Genomic DNA, 23,599 nt, shown 5'->3' on the forward strand with positions numbered 1-23,599 from the left:
CAATGTTATAAAATTATATAATTTTTTTTATTCCTAAAAATCTTCCCGTATTATCTATGGCCATTAGACATACAACTACATAGATATTGAAATATACTGACAACATAGTTAATAATAGTAAAACAATTAGATTTTTAAAGTAAAAAATATATAAGTAATAGATAACATAATATTGAACAATATTGGAATTAATATTTTATATTATGTTCATGTATGCATTCACATCATATTTTCTGAGTTTCTGATTTTAATTATTGGATGAACTTGGAAATTTCATAAGATTCTGGGAATAACGTTTCAGGTGTATTATTAGAGATAAGTAATTTCTCTTTTCCCTATCATATATTCTATATTCAATTATGACGTGTTTAGTTTTAAGAAAAATTGCACTTTAAGAATGAAGGTGAGGGTTTAATTTCTTCATTACACGTAAGTAAGTAAGGCATACGTGTTTTATTTTGAGTCGGTTGACAGAGGTCTTGTACTTTTTCGGGTTGTCGACGGAGAAAATCCAAAGTTTTATTGTTTTTTTTTTTTTTAATTCCTAGCTAATTATACTTCCGCTTTACAGGATGCGGGAGTGATATAACGACGACCGTGGTGAAATCAGGGAAGCAATGTCCGGTGGTGGCAACAGTCAACAACATAGGTTAGACACGATGACCATGTTGCGGCGGAGAAACCGCGGTAACCGCGGACGGTTGGTTCGTTGGGAACGCGTATCCGAGTGGACTGGCACCGCACACGTCACTGCCTGGGACGTGATCGTCCGTGATTCGTTGCTGCACATCGCTTGGCCTATGTCATTGGGATCCGAGCCTGTTGGACCTCCACTGGACCAGCTGTATGTTACCGGGTAAGTGTGGCAAATTTTTAACGCAGCCGTAATTTCGATGATTTTGTTTCAAAATCGGTTATTCATAACATAACGAATCGTCTGTTATCGAGTTAGCTGAACACTACTCGTCTTATCACCATATAGATTGCGATTACTAATTAGTAATTAGACCTATAATTTACGATGACAATTTTATTGTGGCAAATTATAGTATTGTTAATACAAGTGTGTATGATATAAACATTTTGGTACGTGAATTCGAAGAGAGGAGTGGCACGTATACAATATTTTTGTTATAAATGTATCACAGTTATACGATTGATAGTTAATCTCAATAATATGTAAGTGTTGATCATCTCGGTTCTATTGACTATTATAATAATAATTAATTAATAATTTATAATTATTTTCTTCAACGGTATAGAACAATTCAATTTATAATTATAATTATAATTATATTATTTATCATAATTCAATCTATTTTCCAACAATTTCCAGATTTAAGACAATTAAAAATCGTTTGTTTGAAGACTTAATATTTATTTACGACTTTGATGCATACAAACACAATTAGTGTTATACAATTTTATACCACAATTAATTTCTTTAACATTTAAATATCGTTTTTTTTTAGAATTTTATAAATATTAAATATATTAAATTTTTTTTTTCTTTAAATAGTTTGGTTTTTAAAGAATAAAATCTGTGAATACGAGAATACGAGAAAAATATTCTAATTATATTACTCTTTAATATATTATTTACTCACAATATGTTTTTTACGAATATGATTATATATAAGCCCTTTCTTGGTATATACGTGTATCTACCCATATATATATATATATAGTTCATTACGGTTAGACTGGAAATTGATATTATTTGGAGTATCTTTGGACATTCAAGATATTCAATAGAAAATACTACCTCAGCGGTTAAATAAATTAAGCCTTTTTTTCAGTACAAAAGATCGAAATAGTTTATTATAAAACGCATTAACCTCATCAATCATCATCTTATTATGCTCTTTGAGTAGGATTATATAATAAATTTCATCGAGTAGCTAATTAGTTTGGTTTATAAACTAAAATACTATAATATATAATACATAGGTACCTACTATCTACGTGACTACGTCATAAGTATTACAGTGTCAATTTTTGCAGAGATAATATTCAAAGAATACTGATCCCAAAAGGATTAAAATAAGGTGTAGAAAAAAACGGATTTGTGTATTAAACACAATTTTATGATCGTTATATTAATTAATAATTACGTTGTGGGGAAAATTGATGATGATTTTATTATAAAAGCCACACTTTCTTAAGCGCGATAGATATTATATATAATTATAGAGTTATTCAATTGTTTATTATTATAACCTCTAAAATAAAAATCATAATTATACGGAATAATATTATCATGCATATTTAGATGTAACAAATGTATCATTTGCTGTGGGATTTTTTTTTTAGTACTAGTAATTTTAAAAGTATGCTTGCTTGTTATTATTTTATATTTGTATTATAATAGTTGCATTAACGAGATAATTATTAACAAAATACATAATATTCATAATAATAATAATAATAATAAATATATTTACATACAATTTAAAAATGTGCTCATTAAATTAAACTTATAGCTTAAATTCTAAAATAATACTGATCACGCCAACTACAACTCTAAATTGAATTGAAAAAATATATTATTCATTTACATCAATTAATACTTTTAATGTGAATAATAATGAAAACTTTTATAAATTACAAATATATTATAATTTATTGTTGTTTTAAAAAAAAAATAATAATAATTTTATCAATAAGCTACTTAAATGTAATACGATTTGGAGAAGTAAACATTTGAAAATAAGACACAATTAAATGATATATATATACAATTCGACCGTGAATAATCAAAACAAATAAACACGAGTTACTTAACATAAATGAGCGACTTCACTCCACTACCAAACAGGTAAATACAAAAACAATCTTATAGACATTGAAAAAGACACGCAATGGTGATTCTCAAAAGTAAAATATATATATATATATTATAATAACATCAAAAACTGAACGTGATTTAATGACTTGTGTGCATTTAACATTTATTTTTTTGTAATTGCCTATCATGTACAAAAATATGAGTCTGAAAATGGAAAACAAGATGATTTCGCAAGTTTGTTATGTAGGTATCTATTTATTAAAATTATATTTTATATATTTGCTTTTCTATATTGGCTGGTTTATATGGATTTTATTGATAATTTAATGTACACTCGAGGTAGATACATAATATTGTATTTACTTAACAGTCCATAGTGGTTAGTAATTCCGTGAATTCTGACACGCAGTGTACGTATATAGGACACACGTGGAAATTAGCGTTATAACTGTAATACCATAATATTATGTATACTGGAATATTTACGTAGTGGCATGTCCATTTATGTAATTTTTTTCTATTACTGATATAGCTTAAAACAAATTAAAATACACAAATCAATATGTAACTAAACTCTACTATTATATTGATTGTATTATACTAATGTTTATTGTATAATAGTATTGAAACTATTTTATTCTAGACATTTTCAGAAAATGTATCGATTCTATGGACACACCAAATTAGTATATACCATATGTTTTTTTTTTTTTTTTTTATTAATAATAATTATTATTTACTTCGGTACTATATATTTAATTAAAATTAAATTAACATTGGTATACCTACTCCCTTTAAAAAGAAGTAGATTTAATAAAAAAAAGACGTTAAAAGACATAATGAACCCTTCAAAAGAAAAATCCCGATAAAGTATTTAAATACTAGATAACTTAAAGATAAAAAAGACCAACAAAGAAATAGTTAAAAAAAAATCTGAAACTAAAAATGAAAAAAATATTTTATTTATATTTAAAACGAGTACTTAAATAGTGTATAGTAACTATTATAATAGATGTATTAAGTTTTTTATAATTTATATTTAATACATTTCAAATGTTTCTATAAAATTACTTCATTCTAAATTTGTAATAAAATCAATAATATAATTTATTTTTAATTAAGTCATCGAAACTATCATGTGATATTAACTATCTACACATTTAAATATGTTAGTGATATCATTTTGAATTCAAATAATTTTATCATTATGCAAAAATATCGTTTTCAGCTTATTCAATAAAAATAAAAAGTTAGATAAGTGGATTGTGAAGACTCGTTTGCGCACAAAATTGTGAATAATGAAATTCAACTTAAAGGTAAAATTTTGGGTGTACAGTGTCCGTATACTCTTAAAGTGTGATATTTAATTTTAGTTCCTGTTTCCCATCAGTTTTCTTCTATAAGGGAAAAAATAATCGAAAATTTATTCTGAAATTGAAAGGTGGCTTAAATTCTTTTTCAATTAAATTATTTTAAAGACATAATTATTTATTATATTAATTATTATTAACTATAATATTATGTTTCTTATACTATCATTTATATAGTTATGTTAACAATTTCAGACCCAAGTTAACTTCTATTGAATTATTTTGTTTCTCTCACATATTCCTTTTACTATGGACTACAATAAGAGTGAAATGTAAAAAAAAAAAAAATTGTAAAAATTATTTTAATTAATAAAACTGTATATAATACCTTATTAACGAATTTATGCTAAATTAAATAGCTCAAACAACATCTTTTACTCGTCAGTTTATGATACTAGAATATTATTAGACAGAAAGTCATAATTCATAAGTTTTATGAATGAAAATATTGTATGAGTATAATAATTGTCTACAATCAGTGATCAATTTGAAAATTTGGAGAAGTACACCCTATACGTCATGGTTAAAATTCTTTGAAAAAGGGTTTCTATTGTTCGTAAACTATACACAAGTGAGTTGTAAAAAAAAAAGGTAAATGTGTGCAAATGAATTATTATAGCCCAAGTGGATACCGCTCTGCAGTATATAAGGTGTCGAGTAGGTCACTATATATTATAGGTGTGTTAAATTTTAATTATATATGAGAAACAATTCTGTGTACAGACAATTTATCAGCTTAGTTATCACTAAATATATTTTATGATATGCTTTTTTTAAAATATAGCTATTTATTAATTTATTTTACTTTTAGTATTAATGTAGGTTGACATAATATTTTTCTCAAAGTATTGCATTCATTGAATTATTTGTATTCAATTATTATAATATTATATATTTATACCGTATTGTATCATCTTACCAAGTTAAGATATAATAAATAACTAAAAATATATCACTAAAAATGTAATAAAATTATTTTGAAAATACTATAAACAGAAAAAATTGATTCATAGTATAAATATTACACAGATAATAAATGAATAAAAAATATCATTATGCGTATAGTAAAATTCATAGTATAGTTGTATAAACTACATAAAAGTTTAAGCTCTCACGAATAATGTTTTTAAATTATAACACAACTATATTAAACAAATTATGATTCATAATTTAAATAAATAATTTCATAAAAATTTAAACTTAAAATGTTCATAAAAAAATGTTTAAATATCTATATTTTTTTTTACATTTTACGGTTTCAATGTGAACTGCGCTTGATATGAAGAATCTTGAATTCAATTTTTAAAATCGAAAAAATATAATAAAATAAAATAAAACATTTTTTTGCTGTGAATAGAAAATGATAATATAAACATTAAAAATTTAGTGGAATTTTCAAATATTTAAAGTTTATATTTATTGTTTCACACCAAAACAAAAAAAAAAACAAAATTGATTTAGTTGAAAATTAGATTTGCTTAAAAATTTCTGTTTTTCCATATTTTTTTCCCCTAATACTTTCGACCTCCTGAAGTAATAGATCCAATTTTATACCTAAAACCACCTCATTTTCGAAAATCAAAGCATTTTTACTGTCTCCAAAGGTAACAGAGAAAAAGGAAAAAAACACATTGTTGTAAAATCAATATAATTCATTACTTCGTTCAGAATCAAATATTAAAGTATTAAAAGTATAACAAAATTGTAAATAAAATTTGTAACATATTTGAAAAAAACTATATATCTATTAATATATTTGAGTTTATTTATCTAAAGCGTATTTTTTTTTTTTTTATGACGATATTCTTAATTATATTATATTCTATATTCGCAAACGACATGTCAAATATCTAATATGAAGTATTTACGAGTATATCTTTCCGAAACTCTGGTTTAATGACTTTATAATTATTATATGAGATAAAATAATAATTATCCACATATTTTAACGATACATCAAATCGTTGAATCGTAAAAGTAAATTATCAAATGAGAATGTGCTACTATTGGGTTATCATGTTCTATGTAGAGCTTCCAATGTCCCCATCGCACTAATAACCGATCATTAGGTACAATACTACACACCGAGGCGTTAGTTTAAAGATGGATTTTAGGTTTTAGCGGTATGATTGGGTGAGTGGTTGAACAAGAACATATATTGTAATATATGTAACAAGTGCATAAGGAAACCATGTGGAAGTTATGTTTCATATCGCAGCTGAACATTCAAAATTATTCTCTTTGGTGGCATAAGTACCTGACTGTGTGTGTCAGATGTATATATGATGAGTTACCACGTGTTTGAATCATCTCGTACACATACACGTCGTACTCTCAGACTTGTCGCTTTATTACTTTACTTGATATAAATATTAGCCTTAATTCAAATACAGAAATGACAAACAGACTAGCTGTACATAAAATATAAATTAACTGTTCCTTGAAATCGAGCAGCTGTTTTTTAGATTCTGAGCGGAGCGATGAATGTGTTTATTTTGTTCTTTAGAAAGTTTAAAATTAAAAATTTTCAGAATTTTCAAAATAATCGAGGGAGGGACAAAAAATTAAGAAAAAAGAATGTTAACAATATTTTTGAAACAAAATAAGTATATCAATCTATTAAAATAAATAGCTTATATTATAGCTATATCAAAAAAACATATTACACATTGATACACTCGATACCTAATGTACAACATAGTGGTATTCACTTACTTTCTATAATTCTATAATAATTTTAAAATTTAATAAGATGAAATTTTCAAACCTTTTATACCTTTAAATAAAATGTAATATCGTTTATTGTTAAAATAATTACCATTTTTATAGACATAGTTAACTACCTAGAAAAACCTTGATATTTTTTATTTTTTAACAACTTATCAAATTGATTTTGATAAATTCAGATGGTTAATAGTTGTCAATTGTAATAACATAAATAATAGGGTTGTTTCTGAAAAAAAACATGTACGTTATGATAAAATAATTTTTAAATATAGCTGTAAGTGAGTAATTAAACCAAATAATATATGATTTGTTTATTTTACGCTTTATAAAACTATTATAAATACAAGTGAGTACCTAAATAAATATTTATTTATTTAATGCTTTAGTAGGTACACACTAAACATAAAGTCATAAACATATAATTTTCATTTAATTTCTACAAAATTATGAAGTGAGATGGAATAGAATGATGGTTTTTTTCTCACAAAATTATTATTACGTAATTTGATTAGAAATCATTAAAAAATGAATTAACATCTTCAATTTTTAGAGGTATGACAGTTATTTGTAACTTAACTAAAAACTTTACTTTCTAAACGTTTACTTAGGTAATTAACTAACTCCAGCTAATTGGTATTAATTACCTTTTCTACCTTTGAATTAAATATAAGTAAGTACTTTTGATTCGATCGTAGACAACGTGCATATTCGGAAAAAAACATCTTATCATTTAAAAATAGTTTTCAGTCGAACAACACGTTAGCCATCGCCGTTTTACGTAATAACAAAATATCAATGTAACTACGCATAAGTTTGAGCTTGTAAAATAATATATTGTTTCGACTTGTCAAATTTTTGTTGATTATTTATATATATATATACTTTTTTTTTACAACGACCGTAGCGTGAGATTCCTGCAGCGATGCAATTAGAGTGTATCGGAAGTGTACACGTTGAGCGTCAATGTCACAAGAACTTTTTATATGTTTTTCACCGTCATCTTGACACTGTATTCACGTACCGTTTTACCTATTCTGCGCTCTTAAAAAAAAAAAAAAAAAAAAAAAACGTGAGTATCCCGCAAAATTCAATTTTTGTTAAAACGTACCAACAGCACATCGGCCAAAATCTCTCTCGAAAATTTTCGGATGTATAAATTATCACATGGTGATTGTGATAAATCATAATAACATCGTTAGTTAAAGACCAGCTGACGATAAATGGATAAACGTGCTACAACCGATGTGTGATTTTCACCTCGTAGTGTGCCAACAATAATATTATTCAATCGTACGTGACATTATTATGAACGCATGTAAATCGGCAATGGCAAACGGAATTTGAGTGTATGCTATTTTATCGTACCGGTTTTTTAACATATCTGAAATATAAGTAATTTCAGTGAAATATATATAGTTAATTACAACCTCAAAATAATTCACAGAGTCTATTTGTTATTTCATTTCCTATTTCGAATATTCATTTTGAGTGTAATTAAGTATATAAATAATTCATTGAAATATAATAATATAGGTTAATACGATTGATTGATAATTTATTGTCTTATTGTTTAATGGGATTAAAGAGATTAAAGATAGTAAAAATTATAGTATCTGATAATAAATGTCAATTGTTGATAAGAATTATTTTTTTATTATTTTTTTTCACTTTTAGCTTTCTATACAATGCCCAGGTATGGCGTAAGATACGCATCGTATCCTTATAGGCATGATAGACAATTAACATAAGATAACTTACTTCAGCGCATTTACCCGCATGTGTTGTATACGTCTTATAATCATACAACAGGACAACAATAAATTTGCTTTGAGTTAAACGGTTTTGTATAGTTATCTTAATTTCAATTTTAATATTAGAGTGAATTGTTCCATTATCAAAGTTGAAGGTAAGAAAATTATCTGTGCTCGAGCGTAGGCTTTTTTTATGTTTTAACTTTTAAGTAAGATATGAATACTGTAAAATAAATTAAAAATGCTCATATCAATCTTGATGATAAAAATACCGAATAAAATTAACCCTTAGCACAGAAAATTATCTTATCTTTGACTTTAATAATAGGACACAAATCCACTCTACTATTAAAGTGAACAATATAAAATTGGTTCTACTGAATGCAAATTTACTTTCTTATATGTTTGTAAGACGGAGAAAACTCATACGGGTGTAGCGTTTCCTTCGTTTAAGATTTAAACGAAACTATTTAAGAAATTGAACTTAATTGACTTATGTTATTTCAAAGTGTGATATAATGGTAATGTAAAAATGTATGGAATATTTCCATGAACAAGAATATTAATTGGAAATATTAAAAATATTATATATACTTTTAAACATTGTTTTTAATAGTTATTAACATTATTATTAACATTTTATTACGTTTAAGGTTATAAATTACCTTATTTTATTTCTAAACGAATAACAAGAGAAAAATGAAAGACTTTTGAGTGATTCCAAAAACATATTTAACTATCAGTGTAGAGATTAGGTTATAAATAATTTATTCATCATAATTGGTTTAAAATAAATTAAATTTCAAATTGTTAGTAATCGATTAGAATACTTATACTAAATTAGTTATTAAATATTTAAGTTAAAATATGCCTACTAAATAGAATATACAATACATATGATATAACATATAATAATATAATATAGTATGAACAACGTAGATACATTTTTATCATTTTATAGTAAATATTACTAAATCTTTTAAAAAAAAATACGAATAAAGAAATACAGCTATTGTGTCTAATGTTTCAATAATTATAATAATAACAATAAACAACTTTACAATTATAAATTAAAGCAAAACAAATTAATATTTTTTTAAGGAATATTTTGAAGAGAAAAAGAAATATTCTTGAAATGTTACTAGTTTTCAAGAACGTTCCTTAGGTAATACTCTCATTAAAGTTATGTTACAGCTGTAGTGGCAGAACCGAGTGATCAGAATTTTTAACAAACAATATTATAAACATGTATGTAAAACTAAAAATAAATTATAAATTTAAACATACGTTTAATTTGTCTTGTACTAACATATAATTGCATGTAGTTATTTAGAATTTAAATTAAAACGAAATACAGTGGTGTTAATATGTTAAAATGAGTACAAAAAACATAAATTATTTAAAAAGTACAAAGAACATGGTATAAAAACATGTAATATTTTATATTTATAACTGTTTATCTTAACTAAATAGATAGGGATTATATTTTCGATTAAAATTAATTGTTTTAAAATCTAAAATTAAAATAAAAGTTTAAAATTGTAAGAACAATTGTAATTTATTTTAGTATAAAATAATATATTTGAATATTTATATATTTTTTATTTTTAAACTTAAACTTTTAATGCACTTTTTTAAAATGTAATTAAGTCGACTGATGTGTATTCTATTGAATACTTAATGATGTATAAAAATTATGAAAATTAAATATTAATAAAATTATAGAGAAAATGAATGTACAACAATTTTTTTTATAAACTTTTTGTTCAACAGGTATAAAAAATATATATATTATAATGTTGAAGTTTAATACGAAATTAATCGATTTGTAATCATAAAATAATCAGGTATGTTCAAATAAGGATTACGTTAATGAAATATATATAATAGCTCTAATAATAATATCATTGAAACCCATAAAAGTACCTAATTGAATAATTAGCGCAATTACGATACAATTATAATACATTTTTGAAAAATAAAATAAAATATAATATTTGAAGTCTAAATATTTAATAAAAATATGATTTATTATGGTCCACATATTATTAAATTTACGTATATAATGTTAACATAAAATAACTAGTATTCTATATAAAAAAAAAATCAAGAGTTATAATAGTTCAGTATGATATTGCATAGTTTTAACATTTTTTTTTTTTTTTTTTGTCATCGACAAAAAAATATATATAATTTTATAATAGGTATTAAAAAAAATACTAAATTGAGTATTGAGAGAAGAACTTATATCCATAACATATTTGATAAAATCCATAGCCATCACTCATCAGTGATGTAGGTATTGATGCCTCCAAACCTGGATTGACTGGACTATGGTTCATAATTTAATTTTAGGCTAGATTAAAACATTTGTTATAATGTATGAATTAATCATAGTGAAATCATCAGCCTCTTAAAAAATGTAACTGAGCAATATTATGCTAGTTAATTATAACTCATGGTGAAAATAATCCTTATATTCACACCAATAGTTAATAATACTCTTAGTTCTCTTTTATGACATGAAGTTACTACGTTCGTTTGGGTTACTAAGGCTTAGTACACTAAAAATAAATATATATTTAATTTCCTAGTGTATTATACGTATACACACTTGTGAGTTTATATTTATATAATATTATAATATACATTACAATCTTATGTGAAGACGATGTACTTTTATTGTAATAAAAATTAAACATATTTTTAAAATTAACCACATTTGGCTTGTTCTAAATTATAAATAACATAATACTACCCAAGTACTAAAAAAATAGATACAACGTGATGTAGATGAAAAAAATAATACTAGTCGTACACTTTTTCAAAATGATTTGTGTGATGTAATATGTAAATGTTTATAATTTATGTTTTAAACCCACATTTAATAATTATTATGACATAGAGTAAAAAATAATTTTATGCAAAGATACAGTGACAAAATAATAAACAATTAATAAAATAAGTTCTTTAAGTTTTTATTAATCGTACCCGTACACAGTATTTTAAATTTTAATATCAAGAGTAGTCAGATATCAAGCACTAATCCTCGTTAATATTTAATAACAATAATTTGATTATATCGTAAATATGACTTATTAATATTATTATCATGCCAGTGGTGGTCATTTAACCTCAGGTAGTGTAATCATATCGGTTAGTAAAAAAATATTATGTTATGATGAGTAGGTCTTTAAATTTTAATTTATTTTAACAGAATTAGTTATTTTTACCATTCCCTATAGTCTGTACCTGGAACTAAACACATTACCACTGAGGGTAATATGTGCATCTGTTTATACATTTATGTGCGAAAAAAGTTTCTCTCGAATGAGTTTATTATAATATCAAACACTGTTGTAACTGCAGCAGAACAAATTTAACAAATTAACGTTTCAAAGATTTAATACTATTGTATTCTACTATTTATACTTTAACCTAAACTTGCTCTGATGTTATAATATATAACTTCAAAAGCAAATTAATGAATTAATGTAAACGTCCACATAAAAAAAAATTGTTTTTCCTTTTTTTTTTTACAAAATAATGAAATATATTTTAAAGAAAAAATCATATTTGCATAATATTTTTATTTTATTTTTATCTAGCTATTATGTTTTAATTATTACTAAATATGGAACATTTTTATTCAATTTATAATTTATTGTGATTCAAACTGAATGCTTAGTATTTAATATCATAAAATAAAATAAAAAAAGTAAAAATGTTAAATGTTAACCTTTTCTTAATTATTATTATGATTGAAATATTCAATATAATTTCCTATGTCGAGGTTACATACAATATACTATATTGTATAAGTAAATAAATATAAATTTGAAATTCCCAGAGACATGTTTTAAAGTTTTGTAATCACAGAATATTTTTTATTTGGTAGTTTATAATATAAAAAGGTAGTATAAAATAAAAATCATTAAGACCATATCAACAAAAATGAGGGTAAATACAATTATTACTGGGTTAACGAATAACTTTATTTTTTCACTTTTTTTGAATTGATGCATACATTTATGCTGAATTTTATAAATGTATTTATTAGGGTTTCAGTGCGTAAATAAAATTAAGTGTGAATAACCACGTGTGACGTGTTTAACACCAAACATAAAATTTGATATTTACAATTGATGTTTATAATCTATTTAAGTATTTGATTTATTTATTTTTAAACCTTTTATGCAATTTAACGTAAGAATTTTTAACAAATATAATAATTTGTGTAAAGGATGAACAATACATCGTTGTTATGAACTAGTCAAAGTAAAGAAAATTATAACTATGTATATTCAATATGTGATGGTAGTATGATACTTAAATTCATATAATTCAGACTAAGCATTAAAAATGCAATGATTATATTATAATTGCTGAACTTTTCACGAAGCACATAATATGTTATGAACTTTCACGGTTTCTTGTCGAATTCAAACATTATAAAATCGGCAAATGTCACGATTTCGGAATGATACCCGTATAGATACTACGAATATCCATAGATATATCCATTTCTATTTTAACAATAATCAATGCGTGTTGCACGCATATACTTTATAATACATTTATATAAAATATATAGTTGTACGTCAGTCTTCCGCTTAGATATACTGTACAATTCAATCATGTATTTTATATCAATTTGGTATAAAGTATATGCGTGCAACACGCATTGATTATCGTTAAATAGAGAAAAGCTGTTTGGCTGATGAAGTAATCTAATGTAGACAACAAAAGCAGAAGCTGCATTCTGATAGGCGCTTACTTGTTTTAGGGTACAAAACAAATCAAATAAAAACTAACCATTTATTTAATTTGTATTTTATAGTTTATCTCACTTTTATTATAAGTGGAAGATGATCAAAACAAATATGATATAGTAGGTAAAGTATAAATGCTATAGTTCATCGAACATACGAGTAGGAAATGAAAGAAAAAAAAATAATAGGAACAATGAAATTTTCAAAAAGAATTATTTTATAATAATTTTTCCTTTGACAATTTTAATGGTTATATAAAATAACATAGTAAGTTACATTGTATAATTTACTATTAAACTAGTATACAAGGAATAAGATATACTCAATTTATCATACTTCATGCTGGTATACTTCAGTACTTGATAAATATTAATTTATAAATAATTCTTGCAAATACGAAATTTCCTATATTTTAACTAAATACAAGAATCGTCCTCTTCTTGTGCAATGAAATGTTAATGATAGTTTTTCCTAGATGGACAGTATCAATAAATCACAATTCAAAGGAAGTGACAATATATTTCTATAAAGCCATAAATAATATGTCGATCATTAAATAACTTTATTCATTTATAACTATAGGAATTTAGCCCATTTGATTGTTGGTGTATCAAACATTATTTTTACTGTCACATTTACAAAAGTGTTATTAATTATTTATAGTGTTAATATTATATAAATCAATTAAACACAAATCGGAAATTCACTTAGAAGTTTTAAATATAATTTTGATATTATTTGTAGGTCTCAACTTTCTAAATTTACAAAAAAATAAAAAAATACATTAACAATGTTAATATTTGATTTACCTTAATGGTATTTAAATATTAATATTTACTTAACTTATATAATTTTTTTAAAAATTCAAAATGTACCACAAACTAATTTATTTTTTATCTTATTAACATTTTTATAAAGCTATTAAAGCGATTACGAATAAAAATACAATCGTTGATACATAATATTAATCAATCAAAATCTTCGTTTCATCACAAATAGTTCATAATAGTTATATCAAGGTACGTTTCTAAATTTATTTTTATTTTTATTTGATAAAAAATAGGTTTTTTTTTATCAAAGGGAGTATCATCAGTATCAAAGTCATTTAATGGAAAAGAGAAGACACATTTATTTTGGTGGAAACCGAAGGTTATTATTTCCAACTTTAATAAAATACATCAAAGTTAATTGATTATTGCTTTTCTTTTTACGTTCAATGAAAGTATCTATAAAGGTGCTACATTCAGTTCAAGAATGCGAACTTTCACACATGCATACCGAGTAACCAACACGATCAGACTGAAAGAGATCAGCCAATCAAGCGAGATAAGATACGATGTGATTGATCGAAATTTTTTCGTTGGTCGAGTGAGCATTCTTAAACTGAATGGAGTGCATTTATATTATTATTATTTTGTGATTGGTATTTGAACGTCAAAATCAATATTTCTGTGAGACATTAAATGTATTATGCTTATACATATCTGAGTACTACTTTAGTTTACTTATCGTGATTTAATTTATTTACCGATGAATCGGTTATAATGATGTCTCTCACCACCGAAATTGTTCGTGTTTCATATTTTTAATACTTAAACACTTTATAGTTCCGTAAAATCATGTTGTGGTGAAATCGTATACAATTAATACATTTCAAATTTCACTTCGTCGTAAAACAGAATAATGTATTTTTACAATGATATTTATATTTGTAATTATTCGTATGATCCATAAATCAGACGACTATTTTCTTATACGATTAAATAAACTAAATAGTATACATATCGCGTATAATAGAAAAAATGTATTATTTTGTAATATTTTTACAATATTATCGGTTAGGTTAGATTAGATAATGTGACTTTTCTGCAGCGTTCGGCCCCATGAATAAATCAACGTACGCAAATATTATTATGTAATTTGTACACATTGTGCTAACCCATGTTTGAATATCAATTTAATTTCATGTCTGTGTCTATACAGGTATATAATAATTTATTATTATGTTTTAATATTTTCATCACGTTACCATCAACAATTTTTTAAGTTCATTATTTATAATATATATATAATATAATATTACATTTATTATTATTATCTATAAGCATATATGCACAATATATTATAATATTATATTATGTTTAATACTTTTAGTACATTTCGCGTTTACCGCATTAAAATAATATTATCTAAGACTTCCCTCGGGAGCATTGGGACATGCCTGTCGTTTTTGAATTCACGCATTTCCATTAAATCATCTTCACTAGTAGTAGTAATAATAATAAGACGAATATAAGTATATATACAATGTTATATTATAGTATAGTATAATAGTACACACTGAATATTACAAACGAGAATTCGTTTACCAGTAGAGGAATTAATTATTATTATTGACGAGAATACGGCGAAAATGATTTATCGCGTTTGTGAACATATTTTGAGTAATATGCAATAATATATACAACCATACAGGATGTCTGGATGATTTAAAAGCTTAATAATTAAAAATATAAATGTATCTGTCAATTTTTCACATATTTCTTTGATAGACGTAGGGTCATTCTTCATGATATTGATCTTGAATACATGATTATAATAATAGAACACTAGAGCGTAAAGTATTCTACAATAAATCTTCATTAGTTAGGTACAGTAAACAGTCGATGAAAAAATATGGAAAAATGAGTATCACTCTACTGTGTATGGTAAATTTCAAGTAGGTCACACTGTGATGGATGTGTTAAATTTGAATTATATGATATCATATCATTATATGAGAAACGATTCTGAGGAAAAACGATCTATCAGCTCGTATCATAAAATATATTTCATATTTTAGATTCTGAACGGAGTGAAGAATGTATTGATTTTACAATGATGTATGTTTTTTTTTTTGTTTTTTTTTTTTTTTTTTTTTTTTTTTTTTTTTTGTGTCTGTGTACAGCATAACTAGTCGAAATAATGCTCCAATTTCAAACAATGGGGGTGGTTTCCGATGTAAAAGTGAATATCCTTGGTGCATTATAGAGGTAAAAAGTTAACATTTTCCAACTTTTCAAAAAAATCGAGAAAAACAAAAAAAAAATGACGGAAAAACGGCAATTTTTACGCAAAACCAGTTTTCGACCAAATCGATTTTTTTTTATGGTTGTAATTCAAAAACTAATCACTGAAAATACTTGAAATTTTCACCAAATGTTAATGTCAGTGGTATCTGTATATAGTTAAATTTTCAAAAAATTTTGACTTTTTTTGAGTTATTTATAGACCACTGAAATTTTCGATTTTTTTGAGAAATTTTTTTTTAAGTGTCGATAAAAAATTTTTGGATGACCAAAAAGTTTTGAAAATTTAATACAATGTTCCTTATGAGTTGTTTTTATTGTAGCTAAAAAAAATTAAAAATCGTTAGTCACAATTTTTTTTTATAAGAGTTTATAGTTCAAATTTTTACGAAATCTGTCGAAAACGCGAAAATTTGCAAGTAATTTTGAAGTTGAAAAATCATAAAATTTTTTTCTTTTATAACTAAGTTTTGAAAATTTGGTACAAGGTTCTCCATACATTTTTCTTCAAATATCTGTAAAAAAAACTCTACCGGATTCAGACAAAAATTTTTATGAGTGTTTGAAATTTAAATTTTTACAAAACCGCGTTAAATAACGGTTTAGCCTCAAACGATTTTTGATATTTGTTATAATTCAAAAAGTATAAGTCGTAGATACTTGAAAATTTTACCAGTTATTTAGATTGGCATTTTATTTACTTGATTTAATTTTCAAAATATTTTGAGTTTTTTTGAGCTATTTATAGACAACTGAAATTTTCAATTTTTCTGAAAAATTTTTTTTGAAGGGTCGATAAAATTTTTTTGGCCCTATCAAAATACTTGAAAATTTTATACAAAGTTCCTCATATATTATTCTTATAGTGATTAAAAAATTATAAGAATACATAGGCACAATTTTTTTTATTAGCATTTGAAGTTCAAATTTTGACGAAAATTCGTCAAAATTATGAATATTTGCAAATTATTTGAAGTTGAAAAATCATAAAATTTTTTGTGTTTATAACTAAGGATTAAAAATACAACACTAAGTTTTCCATAAGTTTACCTTCAAGTATCTATAGAGAAAACTCGAAGCATCATTATAGGAAAAATTTTAAGTGCGTTTGAATTTTAAATTTTAACGAAATAGCGTAACGATAACGATTTATCCTCAAACGATTTTAAATATTTGTTATTATTCAAAAAGTATAAGTCGTAGATACTTGAAAATTTTACCAGTTATTAAGATTCGCGTTTTCTTTACGTGATTTAATTTTCAAAATATTTTGACTTTTTTTGAGCTACTTATAGACAACTGAAATTTTCAATTTTTCTGAAAATTGTTTTTTTATGTGTCGATAAAATCTTTTTGGCCCTATCAAAATACTTGAAAATTTAATACAAAAATCCTCATAAGTTATTATTATAGTGATTAAAAAATTATAAGAATACATAGGCACAATTTTTTTTTATTAGCATTTGAAGTTCAAATTTTGACGAAAATTCGTCAAAATCATGAATATTTGCAAATTATTTTGTAGTTCAAAATTCATAAAATTGTTTGTATAGGTAGCTAAGAGTAGAAAATTAATACAAGATTTTCCATAAGTTTTGCTTCAAAAAGCTATAGAGAAAATTTTAAGAGTCATTATAGGAAAAATGTTTTGAGCGTTTGAGTTTTAAATTTTTATGAAATCGGAATATTTGTTTCAAAATAGAATATATGACAATATTTAATTATAATATATTATAGACTGACAAATCATCTCCGTTCAGAATCGTTTTTCGTATACAATGATACTTATCATTGCATTCAAATTTAATCTACCCTAGTCCGAGGTCTACCCCACCCCCTAATGTACAGCAGAGCGGTACCCACTTGCCGACTTTTGTTGTTTGATATTACTCTGTGGTAATTTAAGGTATTTCAATATTAGTAATAATACGATGGATTAAATTAATTTTTACTAAACCCATTAAATTATACTTCACGGATATATATTTATGTACTTCATTAAATACATAACTGTAATACTAGTGTGTATTAACTTCAGTGCTAGTAAAATACTACTTAAAAAAAAAATGTAATTCTAATTTCTAATACCGGAGCATATTGTTAAGATAAAATTTACGTCATTCTAACATGGTCCAATAATCAACAATTAACATATATACATACAACAATGTATACTGTAAAAAATGTTCATAATATAAATATAATAATATATACTTTTAACGTTTTTTTTTTAATTTAATTATTTCCATTACTAATGTATATTGTATATAATATTTAAATCAAGTAAAAAATTTAACTTATCCATCGTGTTCTCTAGATAAAAGTAATATTATCATTGTATTTTCTATTTAAAACTAAAACGCCTTTATCCTAATAAGTATTTTTAGACAATTTTTTTCATAATAATTAGCAGCTGTATTTATAATAATAATCATTAGGTTAAATTTAAGTTGTCTATTTTCAACACTGCCGTTTTTTATATGGATTATAATGTTCACGATATTAAAAATTTAACATGCAGCGTAATTAGGTTAGTAGGATAGTGTGTGGGACTATATTGTGTGGAATATATTGCATTGCTCTAACAATATATTTTGATGATAACAATATTTTTTTAAATACGAAATACTACAATAAAATATCTCATTCGGGTTTTACATTGATTGTGTGATTGTGTCTGATGGTTGATTCTAAACTGAATAACTATACTTTTTTTTTTGAATTAAACATTTGTATTCGTGCAACTTATAATATTTATCGAGGGGGTAAAGCAGATTTTCAGATAAAAGTCAGTAAAATTTGGATACGTGAAAAAAATCGAAATAAGTATAGGTTCGGCGTGCAACATCGTAACGATCCGATACAGTATATAAGCTGCTGCCGAATATCCGGTATCTCTATTTATTTATTTTTTTCTTTTTACTTCCACGGGGATTGCCTTCGGATAATTGAACGCGTTCTAACCAATTTCTTTGGCTCGTCATTATTAACGTACGTCATCACGCGCACACACAGCCGTCGAATCTTATATAATATTGATATTGTATCGACCTTTCGTTATACTGCAGCTGCCTTTGCAAGAAATAAAGCGAGAATCAAATAAATTATCATTTTTTTTCCTAATCTGAATGTCTACAATACATATATTATGTCATTGAAGTATATAAACACGAATAATACGTATTATTATAAACACTATTATAGCATCACGGGCTAAGGATGGAGAACTCAACTATAGTTTTTCCTAGTATGATTTTTTTATATTTTTTCTTCAATTGAAATAAACATTCCGTGTAATAAATAAAATAACAATAATACTGAATATTTTTCATCTATAGAATAAATAATTAAATTATCTACCCAGTTTTAAAATTAAACAGTTACTTTCCTTAATAGTAGAAATAATTTCATTATAATATTCCGACATTAAAAAAAAAAAATGTATATGTGATCATTAGACTAATGATCAATCAGCTTAAATGCTGATAACTCTTGAATATTTAATTTTTCGTCTATACTTGAAGAACTTTAATCTATAGCATGAACAAAGTAAAGTGTACAAAATTAAAATAATATGGATTTTTATAATTATTTATTTAAATATTTAACATTTTATTTTATGAAATTATTAAAATTAAAACAATCTTGTAATATTATTTATCTTGTGAATATTCAGTTTTAAAATATACGATGATTTTCAATATTCATAAATAATAAGCACTATTTACTTAATTCCATTTAATATTTAATGTTTATGCCAATGAAAGTTAAAATCTTTAGAAAAATATTCCACTCGAGTATAACTAATTTAAGTATATTATACACAATAAGGAATTATTTAATAAAGAAGGGTTAGGTTATTCAAAAACACAACATTCATGGTATTTAATAATTATTTTTGAAAAGAAAAACTATAGCTCATCTTAAAATAAATAGATGTTCCTCGGGCCTTGGCCAGTAAACAACACATCATCGATAAAATTATTAGAAATTATAATTAGATTGATCAGAAAAAAAATAATTTTTGAACCCTGCCCTGGTAATAAGCCACATAAAATATGTTTGGACGGACCCTTCATAATAGTATTTTGCATAAAAATCTTATCATTACATTACCTTGGGCTTATGTATCTCATCAAATTTTAATTAAAAATCATCCGTATTATACCCAACGAGGTAAGCATAATATTATGTTATGCATATCTACTAAAAGGTATAACGGCTAATATATTTTATATATAACAACATTTATTCTATTAGAGAAATTGATATGATTATATTATTATAAATGTATACATAAAACTCGACTTTCTGTACTTATTATTTGTATAAATAATATAAATGGCTTGATATTTGGCAGTAAAACAGTATCTAATGGCGATCAGTTATATATCTGTTCAGCCACAGTATTAACAAATTCAAACAGGAAACCGCTGCATATCGCATCGACTGAGACACAGTTCGCATAGACATTACATGGTGTATCCTTGTTAACACTGATTTTTTGTAAGAGTTTTATCGGTGTTTGAAAATATTATTTCATACAGTTTTAAATAATTACAAAACCACATTTTTAAAAAAAAAATTGTCTCGTTTTATTCCTCATAGTTTACCACTTCTCCAGAGTTAAATTTTTATTGATTAACAATATTAGGAAAATATTCAGTTTCAAAATATTAAATAAAAAATGTGTATCCTAAAAGCATATTATACAATAAGATTAATATTCATATAAATGTTGAATAAATCTCATCTTCTAAATAACAAAAATTATCTTCTTAATAGCAACTTCAAGCATTTGGAACCAAACATAAGGTATTAAGAGGTTCAGAAACTAAACCAGTTTGAATAATTAATATCTAAAATAGTTTTGAATAAAAAAAATTCTAATAACTCTTTTAAATCGTTATTTTACAGTAACGTAGACAAACAAAAAAACGTAAACAATCCAACAGTACGAATTTTATAATTAACACTTATTTGTAAACTAATATTTAACTTAACTAAATTATACTAATTATATTACTCTTGACTGAGTTTACTAGACTTAGACACCCGTCCAGCTCTCAATTATTGTCTCTGACTGTTTCTTCCAGTCTATTACACTACTACTTGCCGGTTCCAAGTTGCTATCGTTAAACTACTTACATAATTACTACGTAATCATCAAACTATATTGTCGCCACGGTTATTAAACACGTGCACATGCACGCAGTACGCCCACATTATAGGTACACACCACCATAAGACGCGTAACAATTCGCTACAATGTACTTACGTAAATAAAAATATTATATTATTATTACATGGTGTAACATGTTCAAATACATCATAGTTATTTTTAACATTCAATCAATCATTCTAAATGAATTACATAATATGTATTTTAATACATTACTTACAAGTTACAATAGTTGTTAGTTTTTGTGATGTGGTATAACACATATCATAACCTATATAAGTATACTTTTTTTATATCTCCTTCTGCAGTTAGAACTCAAATCAACTTATTATGATCTAATATTTGTACATAATATAAAAATTAACAATAATAATTTTTAATTAATATTTCCTTCATTGATTAGCCTCAATAATATTTTGAGAACATGAATTACATTTTTTAATATTACAAATTATTTAAATAAATCAATAATTACTTAAGCTCATAGCACTTAATAAGCTCTTATAAATTTTTTTTCAGTATTTTTTTTGCAATTATGTTGATTACACCTTCTAATTAAAATACATTTATACAGAAAAAAATCGACTAGAAAATCTCTGTATTAACGGAGTAATCTGTTTAACGTAAGTGCTCATTATGTTAGAATACATAAAAAATGTTGAAAAAAATTCTTTTATAAAATCTTTAGTAGTTACAAATCAACATTTTTGAACAAAAATCATATTTTTAGTATTTTTATAGTAATAGTTTTTAACTTTTTTCTCCTTTGAATGCAGTTAGGGATTTTAAATTTAATATTCCGAAGCAAATAATTATTTGGAGCATTTTGATATTAAAATCTATACGATTTCGAAAATTTTCGAATTTACAATTTGTATTTTGTTTTTATAATTTTTAAAAGTACTTAAGTTTTTATTTTTATTTTTAATACCCCACTATTTAATCTATTATTGCGCCTGAAATTATTTTTGATGTTATAGAACGAAGGTCAGATTCTCTCTTCAGAATATAAAATTAGCACAAACATATTATGATATAACTATTTTATAAATAAATATAAATACCTACATTATAATATATTATAGTTGATAAGTAATAAATAAATATGAATTGTTATTTTATTTTGTGAACAGTGGTTTCAAACAAAATGTTTAACCAAAGTTAAATGACAAAAACTCATTAAAAAGCTTAGTATAAAGTTTTTAGGTCGGTAAAAAAGAATAAATCTATAAAATATATTTATGTAAATATGTGATTATTAAATATTCTATAAAACTAAAGTGAAATATGGTTAAAAACTTTAAAATAATTTAAAACATGAATATACAAATTTATGTAAACACTTAATCCAAAAAGCTATTTTTAATATGAGCTAACATTTTTTTTTTGAAAAACTTTTTGTACATTTTTAGTAAATAATCCGATGAAATTTATTTCAAACGGTCCATAATATGCAGTGTATAATAATATTCTTTTGGATATTATCATAGAATATAACATGATAAATTAATTATAAATTACATGTTAGTTATTAAAAATAATTTTACATCTTATATTCATTGCATACAATCTTTAGAATTTTTGCCTTAAAAATTCTTATCCTAAAAAAAATGCATTATATTCTATTCATAAAATAAATATGAAAACTGTTGACCATGATACATTTATTAACGAAAATTATCATTTTATAGATAGTGGTAATTCTGTAGGTCTTATTTGCTGTGGAAATGCGGTTGCGGGCTAGTATTATATTATCGAGTGTATAATTTAAATTATTTTATTATACTTTCAAACAAATTTAATTTCCATTGAAATATGGAACTTTTATGTGATGTATTAGATTCGAACAGCTGTATGGTAGCAAAATCTCACAAAATTTCTCACAAGTTGAAAAATATATATGTATATAATTTATATATATATATTATAAATACTGTAAAA

The 23,599-nt window shown here is 24.3% G+C and overlaps 1 protein-coding gene across 1 annotated transcript in view; it reads left to right on the plus strand.

Moving 5' to 3' along the window:
- Nucleotides 1-23,599, plus strand: part of LOC114126445 (GTPase-activating Rap/Ran-GAP domain-like protein 3) — a 309,554-nt gene that overhangs the window by 27,069 nt on the left and 258,886 nt on the right. The window contains exon 2 of the mRNA XM_050200598.1: nt 572-856. Within this exon, the coding sequence (XP_050056555.1) occupies nt 618-856 (239 nt within the window). The 5' untranslated portion in view covers nt 572-617. The remainder of the gene's footprint in view (nt 1-571; nt 857-23,599) is intronic.

Source organism: Aphis gossypii, chromosome 2 (genome assembly GCF_020184175.1).
Source record: "Aphis gossypii isolate Hap1 chromosome 2, ASM2018417v2, whole genome shotgun sequence".
Classification (NCBI taxonomy): domain Eukaryota; kingdom Metazoa; phylum Arthropoda; class Insecta; order Hemiptera; family Aphididae; genus Aphis; species Aphis gossypii.